The sequence below is a fragment of the Eubalaena glacialis genome, chromosome 11 (assembly GCF_028564815.1).
Source record: "Eubalaena glacialis isolate mEubGla1 chromosome 11, mEubGla1.1.hap2.+ XY, whole genome shotgun sequence".
Lineage (NCBI taxonomy): Eukaryota > Metazoa > Chordata > Mammalia > Artiodactyla > Balaenidae > Eubalaena > Eubalaena glacialis.
This window is the reverse complement of record NC_083726.1, coordinates 117,113,365-117,133,686: the sequence shown is the minus strand read 5'-3', so window position 1 is coordinate 117,133,686 and position 20,322 is coordinate 117,113,365. Positions and strand designations below refer to the sequence as shown.

The window sequence follows — 20,322 nt, the reverse complement described above, 5'->3', positions numbered from 1 at the left end:
TATATAAAGTATACAAAGCAAGCAAGGTAACATTTCACTACGAGCTGGAGCTTTGACCCCAAATGCCAGTACAGAACTCCAGTGGCTAAGCCAAGCTAAGTGGAGGACTCATTTTTCCCATATCAGACAGGCCTCTGTATCCTCTGTTCAAAGAAGATCACAAGCCACTCTGTTATTTCCACCCTGAAGTCCAATCAAGCTCTTATCAATCTGTCAGAGCCAAAGGAAAGAAAGAGAGAAAAACAGAGCAAGTTTGCCCCAAACCTGGTATGAAAGGACAGAACTCCCAGATGGGAACCACCTCCAACATCTTACCTAACCATGGAATTGTCCAAAAAGACTGTATTCACATGCACACCAACTTTTCACTCCCCACAGTTACTCCACCCACTAGCAGATATAACTAGGTAGAAATGTTACATTTCTGCAACTTAAAGTAATAATACTAACGAATAAATTAAAGTCAAGCAACAGACTGGGGAGAAATATTTGCCACATATGTAATAGATAAAATTATTATCCAAAATAAATGAAAACTCCTATGAATCAATAACAAAAAAGTAAAATACTACAACAAGGACAAAGTATATAATAGGAAATTCATAGAAGAGATACAGATGGTTAATAAACATATGGAAAGATACTCAACTGTATTAATCTGTAAATTAAATCTGATCTAATTTAATCAATAATGAGATTTTTAGGGCTTCCCTTGTGGCGCAGTGCTTAAGAATCCGCCTGCCAATGCAGGGGACACGAGTTCGAGCCCTGGTCCGGGAAGATCCCACATGCCGTGGAGCAACTAAGCCCGTGCGCCACAGCCACTGAGCCTGCGCTCTAGAGCCCGCAAGCCACAACTACTGAGTCCACGTGCCACGACTACTGAGCCCGTGTGCCACAACTACTGGGCCCGCAAGCCACAACTACTGAAGCCCGCGCACCTAGAGCCCATGCTCTGCAACAAGAGAGCCACTGCGATGAGAAGCCCGCGCACCGCAACGAAGAGTAGCCCCCACTCGCTGCAACTAGAGAAAGCCCACGCGCAACAACAAAGACCCAACGCAGCCAAAGATAAATAAATGAATAAGTAAATAAATAAATTTATTTTTAAAAAATGAGATTTTAAAAATCTATCAGACTGACAAAAATTAAAACTTAGTAAGTAATTGGTGTTAATTGGAGTCAACTTGGCAGTACCTACCACAGTTTTAGACACTCATGCCCTTTGATCCAGTACTTTCACCTCTCAGTACCTGCAGAATATTTACTCATGCACAAAAATACATCTAAAGGTGTTCATTCACTCTGCATTTTAAATAGTGAAAAAATGGGAATGCCCTCAATATTTACCAATATGGGAATGGAAAAAATATAGTATATCTATTTATGGGTTAAATGTAACAATTTAAAAGAATATTATCCATCTGTATGCAGACTTGGAAATTTTCCTAAGACATTATTAAGTGAAAAAAAAACAATGAGCAGAATAATTTGTACAGTAGAATTTATAATGTAAAAATTATTTGTATCTGTTATATACACGTATGCAAATGCCTAGAAAGAGGCCTAGAGGGATATACACACTTTACTACTCTGAATAGTATGCCCCTAAAATTCCTATCCACTTGGAATCTCAGAATGTGAACTTATTTGGAAATAGAGTCTTTGCAGATGTAATCAGCCAAGTGAAAATGAGGTCACGCCGGATTAGGATATGGGCCCTACGTTGTGGCTGGTGTCCTTACACTAAAACACACAGGGAAGACGGACACGGGAAGACGGAGGTAGAGACCAGAGTGACCCAGCAACACGCAAGAAATGACAGGCAGGGCCGTACCACCAGCCGCCAGGAGAGAGGCCAGCCAGACTCTCCTTCACAGCCTCCAGAAGGAACCAGCCCTGTGGCACCTCGAGTTCAGACTTCTGGCCTCCAGACTGTGAGAGAATAAAACTCCTCTTGTTTTTAGCCAAGCACTTTGTGATAATTTGTTACAGCAGTGCTGGGAAACGAATACACACCTGTATAACAATGTTTACGTCTAAGGAAGAGGTTCCCTCAATATATTTTACAGTGAGAATTTATTCTTGCATGGCTAATTTTTTGCCAATAAAAATAAAATAATAAACCACCCACATTTCACATTGGAAGTTTCGGCCCCTGCCACTTACCAAGTATGAAACCTGGAGCAAGTCGTTAAACATGTGAAGGACTCAGTCACTTCATCTGTAAGACGGGGGTGTCCACATACTCACCTCCCAGGTTGGTATGGTGTCTCCCGGGACCGCCCCTCACCGTCCACGTTCTTCCTCTAACGTGGCTCCAGAGACTGTGAACGCCCTTCCACCCGCTCTGCCATCCTGTCTCTAATCCATGTCGCCAGCCCTGGCAAATCCATTTTACGAAAACACCACTAACTGTTCCTTTCCTTTTTGAACCCTTTCCCAAAAAAAAAAGAAATTCCTCATTACTTATTAAATCAAACCCAAATTTCTGAGCCTAGATCAAGACCTTCTACATTCTGAGCCCCACTTCCCTTCCATCCAGGTGTGTGGATGATCTTTGGACCTTGAACCTTGCCCTTTCAAGCATGCCACTGGGTATGCTTCTCCCTGTAAACTAACTGTCCTCACTCTAAGCCCCTTTTCAGCCTTCAGGCTTCTCCCATGGCCCCAAAACAGGAGCAATTTCACTTTCCTTTGAATTCCTGTAGCATTAACCTTTAGTATAACCCCCATTAAACTAAAAACTCCTTTTGAGAGAAAGAACTTTATTCATTATTGTGTCTGGCACACCATCTCATGGAGAGTAGGTGATCAATACATATTTGCCAAATAAGTGAATAACAATTACAAAGCACTTGAGTTTTATGTAATTGATACAGGTTCTAAAATTTTTTAAATTATAAACAGAAATTATATACAGCCAGTACCAACCAGTACAGTAACCTTAGCTGTAAAATATGGAAATAGTTCCCTACCACGGCCCCTTGCCACCTGACTGCCCCCTGCTACCAGTGCTGGCCTGGTCTCTACTCCCCTGGGAGCCCCTGGGCTCCGCAATCTCCCAGCTAAAGGACTACCCCTTGCACAGCACGAGTACTCTGGACGTGATGCAGCCATGGGGCCAGGGTCCACTGGTGGAAGTATCCACTCTGACTGATCCAAACCTGCACAGTGTCACTGTTAAATATTTTGATAATCATCACTGATTATAAATAAAGTTTAATTAAACAATTTCAAAACGGTGCCTCTCCTCACTGCAGAATATCTTAAAAGAGTCTGCAGATCCAGGAACAGAAAATGAAAATGATACTCTGTAGGTCTCTGAAGGTTTAGGGTACATCCATTAGGACTCAATCTTCATGTAAACCAGAAGATATGCAGTTTCCCGCCTAGGAAGAAAACAATTGCAACAGCGTCACAGAAATGAAACATTCATAGTTAATTAATACATTATTAATTCACGATAGGACACCCGTCAGAAAACTTTCCAGGTTATTGGACCAAGTAAGTCTTCATATCCATCACCTCAGAGGGGACAAAACTGGTGACCTGGGAAAATAACTACTATTAAGCTGCTAGTTAACGTCTCAATCAGGGGTTGACAAACTATGAGCCCGTGAGCCAAATCCAACCCTGTTTTTGCAAATAAACATAACTGGAACAAAGCCACGCTTATTCACTCACATATCATCTGTGGCTGCTTTTGTGCTGCAGAGGCAGAGCTGAGGAGTTGCAACAGAGACTGTGTGTCCCAGAGGCTGAAACATTCACTCTCTGGCCTTTTACAGAGAAAGTCTGCCAAACCCTGATCTAAATAATGGGTTATCGGGACCTCCCTGGTGGTCTAGTAGTTAAGAATCCACCTTCCACACAGCGGTTAAGAATCCACCTGCCAGTGCAGGGGATACGGGTTCGAGCCCTGGTCTGGGAAGATCCCACATGCCATGGAGCAACTAAGCCCGTGCACCACAACTACTGAGCCTGAGTGCCACAACTACTGAAGCCTGCGTGCCTAGAGCCTGTGCTCTGCAACGAGAGGGCACCACGATGAGAAGTCCACGCACTGCAATGAAGAGCAGCCCCTGCTCGCCACAACTAGAGAAAGCCCACGGGCAGCAAGGAAGATCCAATGCAGCCAAAAATAAAAGTAACTAATTAAAAAAAAAAAAAAGAATCCGCTTTCCAATGCAGGGGACGTGGGTTCGATCCCTGGTCAGGTAACTAAGATCCCACATGCCGCAGGGCAACTAAGCCTGTGCGCTGCAACTGCTGAGCCCGCATGCTCTGGATCCTGCACGCCACAACTAGAAAGAAGCCCGTGCGCTGCAATGAAAATCCCTCGTGCCACAACTAAGACGCCACGCAGCCAAATAAATAAATAAATATTTTTAAAAATAATAATAATAATGGGGGATCACTGACAACCAAAAGGTGACAAAGAGTGGGCATCTAAGGGAGATGCTTAGAAGAAAAGGAAGAGAAGACGAAAGGTACAAGGTGGAGGCGGGGAGGATTTCAAGCACGAATTTCACCTAATTCATTAGTTTCCAAGTGAAGGCCTACGTGTGCAGCTGGGGTCATCTCGCACATCATACTTAGTGTACGATGTCACCTCTAAGCCAGAAGCTTAGCAGGAAAAACTTACAAAGTCTCTGCTTTACCTTCACCCAGTTTTTTTCTCTCCAGCTTCCCCTCTGTAGTTATTGATTTTTAACAATTTAGTTATTGTTATTTACTACATGCAAGCCACTGTACCAGACAAAGAAGGAGGAAAAGAGTGATCCTTGCCTCCAAAGAGTTCACGGTTAATGTGGAAGAATGTTATGTAGGCGAACAATTACAGAGCAGTGGGGCCCTTGCTGTAAAGGAGGTGAGCTCCAGATGCAGGGAAAGCATCTGAGAAGCTCCTACAGACCTGCCTGCATGCTGCTGGGAAGGCTTTACAGAGCAGGCGGGCACGAGCGGACGTACGGAAGCACGAGAGGGGCTTTGCCGCAGTGACAAATTAGGAAAAGGCAGCACAGGCCGGGAACAGCATGTGCAAAGCCACGGACAGCGTGATATTTGGGAGCCACTTATACTTCAGTACTGTTGGAGTCTAAACTGCAGGAAGAGCAGTGTGGTGGGTGGTACTGAAAGATGAGGCTGAGCAGTGTTCACTAGGGGGCCATCCAAAGGCGAGTGCAGCTGAGTCCGTGAGCGCTTCATAGAGCAGCTAGCACCCTATGCTGCTCAGGGTGCGTGAGCTCGTTGGGACCCCACCACCCCAGTGCTTCTCTCACCAGCGGTAGCTGTGATCTCCATAGGTACACTGGACGTCTTCCCAGGACACCTGGAAGCACACAGACAGACAAGGTGAAGCGGCCCTCCCTCACTCACCCAGACAAACCCACCCCCGTTACGCCCGTGACCTGGATCACCTAGGGACAGGTGCCATGTGTATGAAGTCTCTTTAGTACACTGTCCCTCTGTTTAAACTTGGTGATGCCAAGCCAAGATTTTCTAACTCTTTCTGACTCTTCTTGCTTTCAGTAAGCTTCCCCCAGAGCACGAGGCTGCAGGGCACTGAGCCTAGAATCCCAAAAACCTCGACACTGAGCTAAGTGGAGTAGCAGTGCACTGTAAACCAGACAGGGACTCCATGAAGAAAAGGGCTTCAAACCCCACAAAAGGCCCCCCACACAGAGAACAGGACCACAGGGCGTCTGGGCCTTGAGGGCCCATCTAGTCCTGGCTCAGAACTTATTAGAGATGGAGAATCCAGGGCAAGAGGCAATTCTGGAGGATGTTTCTCACCCAGCAAACATTGGAGTCGTTGAAGCAGAACCATTTTCCATTCACAGAACTCCGGACGTAAGCACAGTAGTGACCGAAGTCAGCCTTCCCCACATGGGCAATCACAGCGAAGAGTTCATACTGTCCCCCATGCTGAAGGACACAAGGACAAAGAGACCCCCATCATCCCTCCTCTTCTGACCCTCATCTAGAAGGAGGAAACTATTTCATCGCGCCTTTGCTTATTCAGTGCCTTTCTCTGCCAGGCACTGGTGCTTCCGGGGCACTAGAAAACCGTCTTTGACCACAAGGCTCACAGCTAATTATGCCAGAGCTGTAATGCCATGTTTTATACCAGATGCATTTGGAGGTAAATTTGGGAAGAACCACTTTTGGCCCCAAAAAGGAGAAGGAATGACCAGCTGAGGAAAGCTCCCAGAGAAGATGTGCCTGAACTGATCCTGAAGGGTCATCACGGCACACGCGTGATGGGGTATGGACCAGGAGCTGCGGAGGCCCGGTGGGAACAGAACAGTGCACCCGGAAACGCAGCTGGGGGTGCTGGGAGCCATGGGATTCACGTCCACAAAGGCCCAGTCAGGAATCAGAACTTTATCCCGAGCGGTGGGAGGCGTCGGAAGGCTTGACGCGGGGGAGCAACGCCATCGGATCTGTGTCTGAGAAACACTGGAATAACGTGGCGCGAGAAACGGACTGAGCGTTCAAGTGAGGCAGCGCCACCGAGACAAGTCAGGGAACCACAAGGGCACGAGGAAGAAGTGGTGAGAGCCCAGCCATCACTACCGGGAGCAGCCCCTAAATGATAATAAGCATTATTAACACAGCCATTACTAGCTGACTGCCAGCACCTGGCTCAGTCTTCACATGCATTGTTACATTTAACATCCACAGCAAACCTGTAAACTGGGTGCCAGCATAAATCCTACTTTGCAGACGTGGAATCTGAGCTCAGGGAGCAGAGTAATTTACGCAAGGGTCAGAGCTTACAAAGAGAAGAGGCGGGACTTCAACCCAGGCCCACCCGGCTTCGAAGCCCAAGCTCTCGACCCCTATACTGAGGAAGTGAGGGCAAACATAGAGACGAGAGGACAGATTTGTGCAAAGTTAAGGAAAAATAATAAGTTCCTTTGCAACTGATGGATATGGTGGCGGGGGAGCAAGTAGGGGGCACTACAAGGATGAACTCCAGATTTTTGGCTTGGAAATTAGGAAGACGCTGCTGCTATAAAGTCACACATGGAACAGAGGTGTTTGGGGATGAAGACAGTGCATTTGGGGACCGTGTGACAACACTGAGTAGGAGGTGCACACACCGTTTGGAGGTCAAGAGTGAGACCTGGGCAGGAGACAGGGGTTGGAAGTCTTCAGTTTGAGGTGATCGAAACCATGAGAATTAATGAGATGACATTCAACAAATGGGAAGAAAAAGGAATGTAATTAAAACTAAATACCAATAAAAATGGGCAGTAAAGGATCCAGCAATGGAGAAAGAAACCCCAGGAGAGAGGCCTAGAGTAGGCAGATTTTGAAGGAGAATAGGATCAATAACAGAATATCACAAAAAGATCAAGTAAGGGAAAGACCAAAAAGTATTCACTAGGTTTGGCAGTAAGTCTTTCTACTCCCTCAAATCTTAGCAAGTCAAGATAAGAGAGAATTCTCTGTGAAAAGAGAACAGTGGCAAGAGAAAGCGTTTTCACTGACTGTGAGCAAGATCTCCACATGAGTCGGGAAAACTGTACTTGTTTTCTCAACACAGTCAAATAATATCCCTAACCTGAGACTTTGAAACAGGATCGTCAAAGGGACAGGATGAGGGTAGGACAAACGAAGCTTAGTCTCCCAAAAGGGAGGGCTAAAATCATTCTCTATTCTCATGTGGGGATGTTACACTGGATTTTTTTTTTTTACATCTTTATTGGAGTATAACTGCTTTACAATGGTGTGTTAGTTGCTGCTGTATAACAAAGTGAATCAGCTATACATATATATATATCCCCATATCCCCTCCCTCTTGCCTCTCCCTCCCACCCTCCCTATCCCACCCCTCTAGGTGGTCACAAAGCACCAAGCTGACCTCCCTGTGCTATGCGGCTGCTTCCCACTAGCTAGCTATTTTACATTTGGTAGTGTATATATGTCCATGCCACTCTCTCACTTCGTCCCAGCTCACCCTTTCCCCTCCCCGTGTCCTCAAGTCCATTCTCTACGTCTGCCTCTTTATTTCTGTCCTGCCCCTAGGTTCATCAGAACCTTTTTTTTTTTTTAGATTCCATATATATATGTGTTAGCATACGGTATTTGTTTTTCTCTTTCTGACTTACTTCACTCTGTATGACAAGACCCTAGGTCCATCCACCTCACTACAAATAACTCAATTTCATTTCTTTTTATGGCTGAGTAATATTCCATTGTATATACGTGCCCCATCTTCTTTATCCATTCATCTCTCGATGGACACTTAGCTTGCTTCCATATCCTGGCTACTGTAAATAGTGCTGCAATGAACATTGTGGTACATGACTCTTTTTGAATTATGGTTTTCTCAGGGTATATGCCCAGTAGTGGGATTGCCAGGTCATATGGTAGTTCTATTATTAGCTTTTTAAGGAACCTCCATACTGTTCTCCATAGTGGCTGTATCAGTTTACATTCCTACTAACAGTGCAAGAGGGTTCCCTTTCCTCCACACCCTCTCCAGCATTTGTTGTTTGTAGATTTTTTGATGATGGCCATTCTGACTGGTGTGAGGTGATACCCCACTGTGGTTTTGATTTGCATTTCTTTAATGATTAGTGATGTTGACCATCCTTTCATGTATTTGTTGGCAATCTGTATATCTTCTTTGGAGAAATGTCTATTTAGGTCTTCTGCCCATTTTTGGATTGCGTTGTTTGTTTTTATGATATTGAGCTGCATGAGCTGCTTGTATATTTTAGAGATTAATCCTTTGTCAGTTGCTTCATTTGCAAATATTTTCTCCCATTCTGAGGGTTGTCTTTTTGTCTTGTTTATGGTTTCCTTTGCTGTGCAAAAAGTGTGGGGCAATCTCTGGATCTAACTCTCAGTTCACAAGAAATACCAGGGCTAGAGGAATATGTCAAATAAGACCCACCAGCCACTTCTGGATATACATTAAAAAAAACCTTCAACCAAACAAATTTCAAGGAAAAGAAAAGGAGGGGAAACATCAAAGAAACTTAACCTGAAGAAGAAAGAAAGGCAAGGGGGAGGGAGGGGGGAAACAAAGGTAAGCAAATACAAGTGTAGACTTTACTTGGCTCTATATTCAAACAAAGCAAACAACTTACAGGACAGTCAGGGAAATCCAAATATTTACCGGCTATTAGAGGATATTAAAGAATCATAAGATGGAATTGGTCATGTTTAGAAAAAGAGTGCTTATTCTTTAGAGAGACATAATGAAATGCTTACAAATGACATGTATGGTGTCTGGGATTTGCGTCAAAATCATCCAGTAGAGGTTTGGAGAAAGAAGAGGATGGGGTGTAGGTAAAGCAAGACTGGCCATGAGTTTGGGTAACTGTTTAAGCCGTTGGTGGATGTGGAGATTCATTATATAATTCCTCACAAGTCTTTTCAAGAGGAAAAAAATTTTAAGATACATTTCATTAGGTAGGCTGTGCAAGTGAAAATAAGGAAACTAGAAGGAACGAAACTGAGAATCCTATGAAATGTACATGCCCTGAACAGGGAAGGAGCCACTATAACACGCTGTCAGGCCTCAATTTTTAAAAAACCATGGTTCTAGAGCATGGATAGTAAACAGCCCAGTGGAACAAAACAGAAAGTCCAAAAATGGACTCACATATGTATGGGAATAAATGTAGCATTTTAAAACTATGGAGAAAAGACATTTATGTCACTTTTTTCTCAGAATTTCCCAACAACTTATTAGCTCAAGGCAATTGAATCCAACTTTACTCTGAATCAATTTGGCCCAACGTGCTGGCTGCTTTCTTATTATCCCCAAGGTAAGCATAAGCTGCCTGAAGTAGAACGTTAGGCTGGGGCTCTATTTAGAACCCAGGGTGCCGTGGTTACCTGTGGCTACGTAAGCACTGCACATCCTATTTAAAAGGAAGGTTCTGACTTATGGGTTCCTTCCCTCATTGCTGTGAGGTAGATGAGTGCAAATCCAATCATCAGAAATAAAGTCTTCTGAATCTTAAAAGAAATGCAACTGCCAACAGCAAATGTTGGTGGCAATGTGAGGCTAACAGCCCATCGCTGTTATTCGAGAGACTCGGGTTCCCATCATTAAACTCCTTTTTTGAAAAACAAGTGTTTCTCGAGTGTATGAATATGTTTCTATGAATCATACCAAGCCGTTGGTGAGCGTCCCTCCCTCTGTGTCCTGAGCTCGGCCACCGGAGGAAAGAAGGATGCTCAAAATGCATCTCCGGTGATCTTGATGCCAATCAGCTCAGGGGAGGGAAGACAAACAAAGGATGCGGTGTCTTACGTGGTGGGTGGAAGGGACACGAGGGGCCCTCACCTGCTCCTCAGCAGCGCAGGGCTCTCCCTCCATCTCAAGGAGCTTATTTAGATCCAAGTTCTGGGGGAAACACAGAGAGTGGCAGACTTTTTCTGTCCGCACATTTTTGCTGGAGAAACGCATGAGGTGGATGGTCAATGTCTGGGGCAGGTGGGTCAGCGTCAAGACCTGGAAAAAGCAAAGTCACCGTGGAGACGAGTCCCAGGCACTTGAAACAGGTCGATTCCGAGAAACACCAGGGCCGACGGTATGTTCTTCTTCCAAAAAAGAAGGGAGCGGAATGGAATCACACGGTAAGGGCCCCACCTGCTGGATCTGCTGTGCCTCCCACAGAAGGCTCAAGAAGCCCAGGGCTCCACCCAGGAACCCAGAAGAACTACGGGGTCTGCTCCCCTCCCAGGGGAGTCTGGCCCTGAGGGGAAAACAGCCCCCGCTCTTGTGCCTTCCCCCGTCCATCTCAGTGATGGGGTCCGAGGAGCGTATCCACAGCCCTGGAAGTCACAAGCCCCACGATCCCCAGCCTGAAGGGATTCCCTCCCTCAGCGGGAGGCCCCCAAGGGGAACCCCAGACGGGCCAGAAGCATCCGGTTTGGGAGCAAGTACCTGCTTCCAGCATGTCTTCTTCTCACAGTTCCCACAGAAGCACTTGTCCGCGCTGGACAGCTCCCTGGGCTGGAAGAAACAGCGGAGGGCGTCCTCCTGTCCCAGGGGAGCAAGGGAAAGGCAGGGTTATTTCCTTCTGGGTACAACCCCTCACCCTGCCGATGAGCTTAAGCTTCTCTCCTGGTTTTCCCCAGGTCCCCTAACGTCCAGCCCAGCGTGGTACATGTGCCAGGGTCTCAGGAAAGACCTACGTTTTGGAGGAAGCAGTGAGGATAAGGGGCCGTAGGAGGAGAAACGTGTTTTCCCCCCGCAAATGAAAGGAGAACTTAGCCAGAGCCATGCAAGGGAAACGGAAATGATTTTTTAAAAGCCAAGGGTGGATTAAAGAAGGAAGGGGGCACCCGCAGCGCTGGGCTGTGCGGGAGCAGCAAACCCCCCACACAGACGCCTCACCAGTGTCTTCAGGGGCTTCGAATCCACGTCGAAAAGAGAGACGGGCAGAGTCAGCATGCTGCTGCTCCTGTCACTCTCCACGGTACACCCAAGGCAAACGAGGGACTCCCGCACGCGCATGGCGTAGAGGGCCTGCAGCCTCGCCACCTGCGAAAGGGCGGCGGGGGGGAAGGCGCGGAGAAAGCCGCGCGTAAGCAGGTCCGGCCAAGCTCCAGCGCTGGAGCCACCGCACACAGCTCCAGAAGGGCAGCCGCTCTCCGCTCGCTCACAAAGGCGTAGAGAAATCACAGCAACTGCACTGTGCCATCGTGATAAGCATTTTACATGCGTTTCCCCTTTCAATCCTCTCTACACGTCACACAGACGGCATCCTCACCTTCTGAGCTCTCTCGTTCTAGGACTTACCAAGTCCACATCTGTGATTTGGTCTTTAATCAGGTTCCAGACCGTGAGGTAGAGCTGGGCAGCATCATGCTGGACAAACACTGGCCAAAGAGAAAAGCAACGCCCAGGGTGAGGACCCAGGGACGCCTGTCATGCCCTCCTGCCCCAGCTACCTAGACGCATGCGAACACTCGTCACGTTTTCTTTCCCCGCTTTCAGGCTAAGTTTCCACAGGATGTTCGGTCATAAAAATGAAAGATAAGCTTGGTATTGATTTTGAGAACTCCTTTTAAAACTCAAAGTCCAGCCCCACCGCATCACACAAGTCTTCTGTCCTCTGAGTTGCCACCCACCCCTGCTGGCCTCCGCTGGGGAATCCAGCTACACAAAACCAATAGTCAGCGGTGGATTCTCTCCTATGTCCCTGCCAAGCCTCCAACTGGACTCCTGTGGCCACTGACTTCTCTATGCCTCTCCATATTTTCTTTATTCACTCCCCTAAAAACTGAGCAGTTTCCCAACACTAATACCTGACCCAGGTCTTCCCCAAAGGTGTCCGGGAGAACAAGAAGGGAAATAACCTTCTCAGTGTTAGAGGGTGCTGGCGGAGAGGAAGCAGGAATAGGCCATGAATCCTACACACGTGAACATCAGGCTACAAGCGGTGCACAGGGGTGAATGAATCCATGTTCCCGAGTCGCAAAGACGTTGCAAGAAAAGGTATTAAACATTCATATCTGCTATCTCAACACAATTTCCTTCGTGATACTTATCACAATCTGTACTTAATGTTTTGGGGTTGTATTTTGTTTTGGCCTGTGTCTCTCCTCTAAACTGTCAGCTCCATGGAGGCAAATCCTCTGTCAGTCTAATTCCCTTACCAGCTCAGTAACTGGCACATAATAGGTGAACATTACATATTTGTTGAATGGTTAATTAATCCACATTCCAAGCTAATAATCCCAAACCGTAGACAAGCAGGCTGGTAGCAGGCTGCACTGATGCAGTCTCCAGGGAATTATTTTCAGAAGGCTGCCCACCACACAGGACATAAAGGGAGTCGCGTCAGCTTGCCACTTAGAGCCACCTTGCCGCACCTGACCATCCCAGAACTAGGAATCCCGATTCATCTAAGAAATACAGGGATACTTGCCCAACCCATAACTTCCTTCACACCTGCTACGTGCAAGGCATTGCACAGGCCAGAGAAAGTTCCTGTCCCCAAGAAACCTATAGCCTAGTGGGAGGCAAGTATCCATGTACTCACAATTCAAAGAAGAATAAGAGGGCCTTCCCTGGTGGCACAGTGGTTAAGAATCCGCCTGCCAATGCAGGGAACATGGGTTCGAGCCCTGGTCCGGGAAGATCCCACATGCCGTGGAGCAACTAAGCCTGTGCGCCACAACTACTGAGCCCATGTGCCACAACTACTGAGCCCACGTGTCACAACTACTGAAGCCCGCATGCCTAGAGCCCGTGCTCTGCAACAAGAGAAGCCACCGCAATGAGAAGCCTGCGCACCGCAAGGAAGAGTAGCCCCTGCTTGCCGCAACTACAGAAAGCCCACACACAGGAACGAAGACCCAACTCAGCCAAAAAAAAAAAATTAATAAATAAATTTATTTAAAAAAAAAAAAGAAGAAGAATGAGAAAAATTCCCCAGGTGTACAAACTGCTATGGAAAGCTAAAGAAAGATGACATACAACTGGGACAGTGGAGTGCGGGTCTCTGTAAAAGCAGGATGCCTGCTTTTGCCACTTCTATTCAACACAGTACTGGAAGTTCTAGCCAGAGCAATTAGATAAGAAAAGAAATAAAATGCATCCAAATTGGAAAGGAAGAAGTAAAATTACCATTGTTTGCAGATGATATGATCTCATATATTAAAAGACACCACGAAACAAAGCTTTTAGATCTAATAAATGAAATTAAAAATATGATACAAAGTCAACACACAAAAGTCAATTGTATTTCTATACATACATGAACAATAAACAATTTGAAAATGAAATAACACAAACAAATCCATCTATAATAGCTTCAAAAACAATAAAATACTTAGGAATTAACTTAACCAAACTGGTAAAAGACTTGTATTATGAAAACTACAAAACACTGCTGAAAGAAATTAAAGAAGACGTAAATAAATGGAAACACATTCCATGTACATGGACTAGAATATTTAGTATTATTTAAAAGTCAATACTACCCAAAGCAATCTACATATTCAATGCAATCCCTAACAAAATCCTAATAAGATATTTGCTGAAATAGAACAACTCATCTTAAAATTCATATAGAATCTCAAGGGACCCCAAAGTGCCAAAACAATTCTGAAAAAGAATAACAAACTGGAGGACTCACAGTTCCTCATTTCAAAACTTACTGCACAGCTACGGTAACCAAAACAGTGTGGTACTGGCATAAGGACAGACACACAAACTGATGCAATAGAATAAAGAGTCCAGAAATGAATCCTCACATGTATGGTCCAATAATTTTTGACAAGGGAGCCAAGAGTATACAGTGGGGAAAGGATAGTGTCTTCAACAAATGATGCTGGGGAAACTGGATATCCGCATGCAAAGAAATGAAGTTGAACGCTTCTAACTGCATATACAAAAATTAATTCAAAACAGATCAAGGACCTAAATGTAAGACCCTAAACAATAAAATGCTTAGAAGAACACATAGGACAAAAGCACACGACCTTGGCTTTGGCAATTACTTCTTGGATGTGACACCAAAGGCACAGGTAACAAAAGAAAACACAGAAAACTTCGACTTCATGAAAATTTTAAAAATGTATGCATCAAAAGACAGTATCCCCAGAGTAAAAAGGCACCCCACAGAATGAGAGAATATATTTGCAAAGCATATATCTGATAAGGGATTAACATCCAGAATATATAGAACTTTTAAACTCAACAACAAAAATAATCCAATTCAAAAATGGGCAAAGAACTGGAATAGATATTTTTCGAAAGAAGACATACAAATGGCAGTACGCACATGAAAAGATGCCCAGCATCACTAATCATTAGGGAAATACAAATCAAAACTACAATGAAATACTACCTCACAGCCCTTGCAGCTACTTCAGACCCCCTGCAGCTCTCTCCAAGGATGGCACAGTTATCAAGGTCGTGGACCCCAGCAGCCTGAGCCAATGAGATATCACACCCACCCAGACCCAGAGCCACCACAAGCCTCACATCACTACACCTGGATCACAGCACACCCCAGCTGCAGGTGAAGGTCCTTCTTAGCAAAGTCCCTACACAAGTCTACAGGGATCATGGACAATCAGGGAAACATGATACCACCAAAAGAAAACAGTAAACTTCCAGTAACTGGGCTTCCCTGGTGGCGCAGTGGTTGGGGGTCTGCCTGCTAGTGCAGGGGACGCGGGTTCGAGCCCTGGTCTGGGGGGATCCCACATGCCGCGGAGCAACCGGGCCCGTGAGCCAGAACTACTGAGCCTGCGCGTCTGGAGCCTGTGCTCCGCAACAAGAGAGGCCGCGATAGCGAGAGGCCCGCGCACCGCGATGAAGAGTGGCCCCCGCTTGCCGCAACTGGAGAAAGCCCTCGCACAGAAACGAAGACCCAGCAAAGCAAAAAATAAATGAATTAATTAATTAATTTAAAAAAAAAAAAAAAAAAACTTCCAGTAACTGATCCCAAAGAAATGGAGATACCAAATTGCCTGAAAAATAATTCTAAATAATTGTTCTAAAGATGCTCGGAGAGCTACCAGAGAACACAGATTAACAATTTAAATAAATCAGGAAAATAAAATTAAAACAGAAGTTTGACAAAGAGATAGAAAACATAAAAAAGAACCAAAGGGCAATTTTGGAGCTAAAGAATATTGAACTGAAGAATTCAACAGAGAGCTTCAAAAGCAGACTGGACCAAGCAGAAGGAATCAGTGAACTAGAAGGCAGGTCATTTGAAACTGTCCAGTCAAAGGAGCAAAAAGACTGAGAAGGATTGAAGGAAGTCTATGGGACTCCATTAAGAGAAACAACCTACACTTTAATGGAGTCCCAGAAGAAGAGAGGGGAAAGGGGGCCGAAAACTCATCTAAAGAAATAGTGGCTGGGACTTCCCAAATCTGGTTAGAGATTTAGACACTGAAGTTCATGAAGCTCACTGGTCCCCAAACATATTCCCTTTGAACAGATGTTCTCCAAGACACATCATAATACTGTCAAAAATACTGTCGAAAATCAAAGACAAAGAGAGATCTTAAAAGCAAGAGACAGGAAGTTTATCACCTACAAGGGAACCCCCATAAGACTATCAGCACATTTCTCAGCACAAACCTTACAGACCATGGGAAAGTGGGGTGATATATTCAAAGTGATGAAAGGGAAAACTGCTGATAAAGAAAACTGTATCCAGCAACACTATCCTTCAGAAATGAAGGAGGGACAAAGGCTTTCCCAGACAAAGAAACACTGAGAGCTCATCACCACTAGACCTACCTTACAAGGACGGCTGAGAGGAGCTCGTCAAGCTGAAATGAAAGGATGCTCGTTGTAACAAGGAAAGAGACTGAATCAATTCAGTGGGGGAAAGAGTAGCATTTTCAACAAATGGTGCTGGAAAAACTGGATGCCCACATGCAAGAGAATGAAGTTGGACTCCTATCTCACACCATTCACAAAATTTAGCTCTAAGTGAAACATGGATCTAATGTAAGAGCTAAAAGTATAAAACCTAGAAGAAAACAAAGGAGAATGACTGCTAATGGGTATGGGGTTTCTTTGGGGGGTGATGAAAATTTGCTAAATTTAGATTGTGATGATAATTGCACAACTCTGTGAAATACTAAAAACCTCTGAATTGTACATTTTTAAATGATTGAATTTTACAGTATGTGATGTATATCTCATTAAGGCTGTTTTTTAAAAAAACTAAGCTATTTAAGAGTTTCCTTTTGTAGAACATGGTTTCTCCTTATGAAGCCTTTATTCTGTTTCCCTAGAATCCTTTACCGGCAGTTGAATCAGCTTTGAGGAGACTCTTAGGCTTACTTACTCCACCGAGAGGCAGAAAAAGAGTGAGTGTGGAAGTAATACATGCATAAATAACACCAGTGCTGCACCTGGAAGATGGGGGCTCCTTAAGATATCTCGCATCCACACACGTGCCTCCGACATAAGGGTTTCCTTCCTGTTCACTCACTGAGCATCCGTCCCCCTCCTCTCCTATCCTCTCCTCTCCTCCGCTGCCCCCTCCCGCGTCCCCTCCCCCTCGCGCTCCCCTCCCTCTCAGAGCGCCAGGCCAGGAGCCCGAGCAGGAGGACCGCCTTACGTGGTACGCTGTATGTCTGGAGACAGTAGGCCAGCCCCATGGGTTGCACCGCTTTCTCCCGGCTGTCCTGCATCTTCTCCAGCAGCAAGAGCAGCTGGAAGGGGACACTTCTCCTCCGCTCCTCAGCTCCCCTGGGCACCGTTATCCTGCCGAGTGAGAACAGCCACGACCCTCCCTGTCGCCACGGTTCTCAGTGCCGGGGGCACACCAGAAGCACCTGGGAGAACTTTCAAAAATCTCACATCCAGGCCACTCTGCAGACTAACTACATCAGAATTTCTGGGGGTGGGCCCAGTTCCCAGGATTTTTAAGTTTCCCAGATGATTTAAACATATAGATAAGGTTGAAGAGCTACCGTGTTAGCAAATCAGCTATAGGGGAGTATCCTCTCGAGAGGGGGATCAGCACAGCTGCGGCCTCACCCCTCTCCCCACCCTGCAAGGCAGTCACACCAAAACGAAGGGCAGGTGCAATAGGTCCTGCGTCCACAGCAAAATGGCCAGCCTGAAGTTCTCCAAAGGCCAAAAGCAAATATGATCTAGGTTCTGGGAAGGACACATGAAGGAATGTCAGTGTATCTTGGCAATGATTTGTTTAATCACTGGCATCTCTCAACTGCCCATGCCCATGGAAGGGGAAAAGGAGAAAGCAAAAGGCAGAAAAGAATGAGTGATAAAGTTTATGTATGTGAATATATACATATGGGCGTGGTGCTTGGGTTCCCAAGGAAATTTGCCAGTCAGTCCTAGCGGAGTCTCAGCATCTCTCTGCAGAACCGGTTGAGAAGAAAGAAGGGTTCTCGGGCTTCCCTGGTGGCACAGTGGTTAAGAATCCGCCTGCCAACGCAGGGGACACGGGTTCAAGCCCTGGTCCGGGAAGATCCCACATGCCGCGGAGCAGATAAGCCTGTGCACCACCACTACTGAGCCTGTGCTCTGAAGCCTGCAAGCCACAACTACTGACCCCGCGTGCCACAATTACTGAAGCCCATGCGCCTAAAGCCCGTGCGCCTAGAGCCCGTGCTCCGCAACAAGAGAAGCCACCGCAGTGAGAAGCCCGCGCACCGCAACGAAGAGTAGCCCCTGCTCGCCGCAACTAGAGAAAGCCCGCGCACAGCAACGAAGACCCGACACAGCCAAAACTAAATAAAAATAAAATAAAAAATTTTTTTAAATCATTTAAAAAAAAAAAGAAAGAAGGGTTCTCACGGTGTGTATACTGTGTGGATGTGGATGTGTTTCGTTTGAGAAAAATCAATAGACTCATAGACCTGCCCGTTGATTTGACACTGGCAGGGTCCCCACTTCCTTTTAACCAAATCAGTGGCTGCCAATCTGGCTACACTTTAGAATCACCTGGGGAATCTTTTGAAAAGTACGAATGCTTGGGCCCCACCCTAGACACCCACCTAGGCCCCAAGTGAAACCAAATATCTGGGTGTGGGGTCAGCACTTACATTTTTTAAAAATCATCTTAGATGATTATAGTATATAGTCCAGATTGTGCAAAACAAGATCTTTTCTCTGTTAGCTTTTGGAAGTAGACTTCTAAAAGTCCAAACCACTGTGAATAACTGAATAATTGAAAACATAAAATAATATACACATTTATCTGCCCGAACAATTGCCTTACCTCTTCAATATCTTGGTGAATTCCATGTTCATAACGAACACCTGGATCAGGGAGTTAAGGCAGCAGGTCTGTCCAATGTTGTGTAAACCGACCGGGCCTATGAGGAGCACAGGGAAGATACTGAGGGAAAGCCCTGCCACAGAATTCAACAAACACCAAACATTTCTCTAGACCCTCCTAAGGACATGAAATTCTATAAGGTACTCCCAGAGGCACAAAGAATTCACTAAGGAGCTTGGAAACAAATTGGAAAGGAGAGAGAAACACGAGCCTCTGCAAAGTGAAATAGCAGCAGAAGTTTTAACAGTCCGTTAGGAAAAGAGAGGCCACAAGGAGGTGTATCACTCGTTGTCAAACTGGTAACCCAAGCAACAGTAAGAGCAAAGGAAGAGAAACCTTACAGACAGCGCATTGGGGAGAACTAGGGGCCCTGCCCACCCAAGCTGCCCCTACAGAGCTGGCTCACAGCGGGCATCTACGGGCTCAGGGGCGAGAGTCACCTCCCAGGCAATCTACTCTGGGACCTGGGGGTAAGGCCCCTGCCCAGGCCCTACCAGGTGGTGGAAGGGAATCAGAAGAAAGCTCTGGGAGAGATTCACCTCATCTAAACTCACCTTGAGAGGCTGGAAGCCACAAGGAACTTATGAGGATGTGAGAAAACCAAAAGGTAGTATTTCTCTGACCCACTAGCAACCAACCTCCCCTTTCCCACCCAACCTTGGGCTCCGCAGACCCCACGAGGTGCGTAATTTAAGAGGGAGGGAGTCCACTAATCTCAGAGCTCCCGGGGAAAGGGCTCTGGTGTACGAGCTGGGGCAGTAAGAACGTAAGAATCCGTGGTCAGCAGGAACCCGATCAGCAGAAGCACTTTGTCACCAGACACACTACCTCCCGGGGGAAGGCTGGGGGCCACGACATGCCAAGCACAGGATTAAAGCAGCTTCCACAACAACCTCATTATTCTTCCCAACAATCCTATGGGCTCAGGAGCATAATCATCCCCATTTCACAGATGCAGAAGTGGAGGCACAGAGAGCAGCAATCGTCAACCACAAAGCTCTACGGTCCAGCGGATGAGCAAAGCATTTCTGCACAGTCAAGAGAGAAGACTGGGGTTCTCGGCCCATTGGGAGCCCGGGCTCGGGGCTCCCTGTGCCTCTTCCCATTGCTGCTCCCGTCCTTCTCCTAATGGGCTCTGCTGAGAAACGCTGAGACAGCCAAGACCGGCCTAGGGACCCGGCACCTTACCCATCAGCGGTCACTCCAAGACCCCCGGACGGCAGCTGCAGGGCGTCTTCAGGACGGCACGACCTCACTTCCGGGAAGAGCTCTCATGAGCCGGCCTTGGCGGGACCTCTGTGAAAGCACACCGCAGAGGAAAGGATGAGAGAAGGAGAAGCACATCCATGTGATCAGCTCTGATCCCCAAGAGCCAGGCTTGGGGGGAGACCAGTGTCTGGGAAGACTGGCCCGCAGAGCTCTAGGGCGAGAAACGACAACTCGGCGAGACTCCGTCCCCTTGGTCCCTCATTCCCACCGTGTCCTCATTGAGACCCACGGCCCCAGCTTCTGCCCTGGGCCCTCTGTTCTGGCAAATGTCTCGACGTTC

At 46.4% G+C, this 20,322-nt stretch overlaps 1 protein-coding gene across 1 annotated transcript; it reads right to left on the bottom strand.

The window, feature by feature from the left end:
- Positions 1-2,806: 2,806 nt before the first annotated feature.
- Positions 2,807-20,065, bottom strand: USP18 (ubiquitin specific peptidase 18). The gene is made up of 10 exons (XM_061205061.1): positions 19,962-20,065; positions 18,714-18,810; positions 17,082-17,227; positions 11,780-11,859; positions 11,375-11,521; positions 10,922-11,017; positions 10,319-10,486; positions 5,800-5,931; positions 5,286-5,335; positions 2,807-3,392 (listed from the first exon to the last, which is right to left on the bottom strand). The coding sequence occupies exons 1-10, from the start codon at positions 19,963-19,965 to the stop codon at positions 3,347-3,349; spliced, it is 966 nt and encodes a 321-aa protein (XP_061061044.1). The 5' UTR covers positions 19,966-20,065; the 3' UTR covers positions 2,807-3,346.
- Positions 20,066-20,322: the final 257 nt, after the last annotated feature.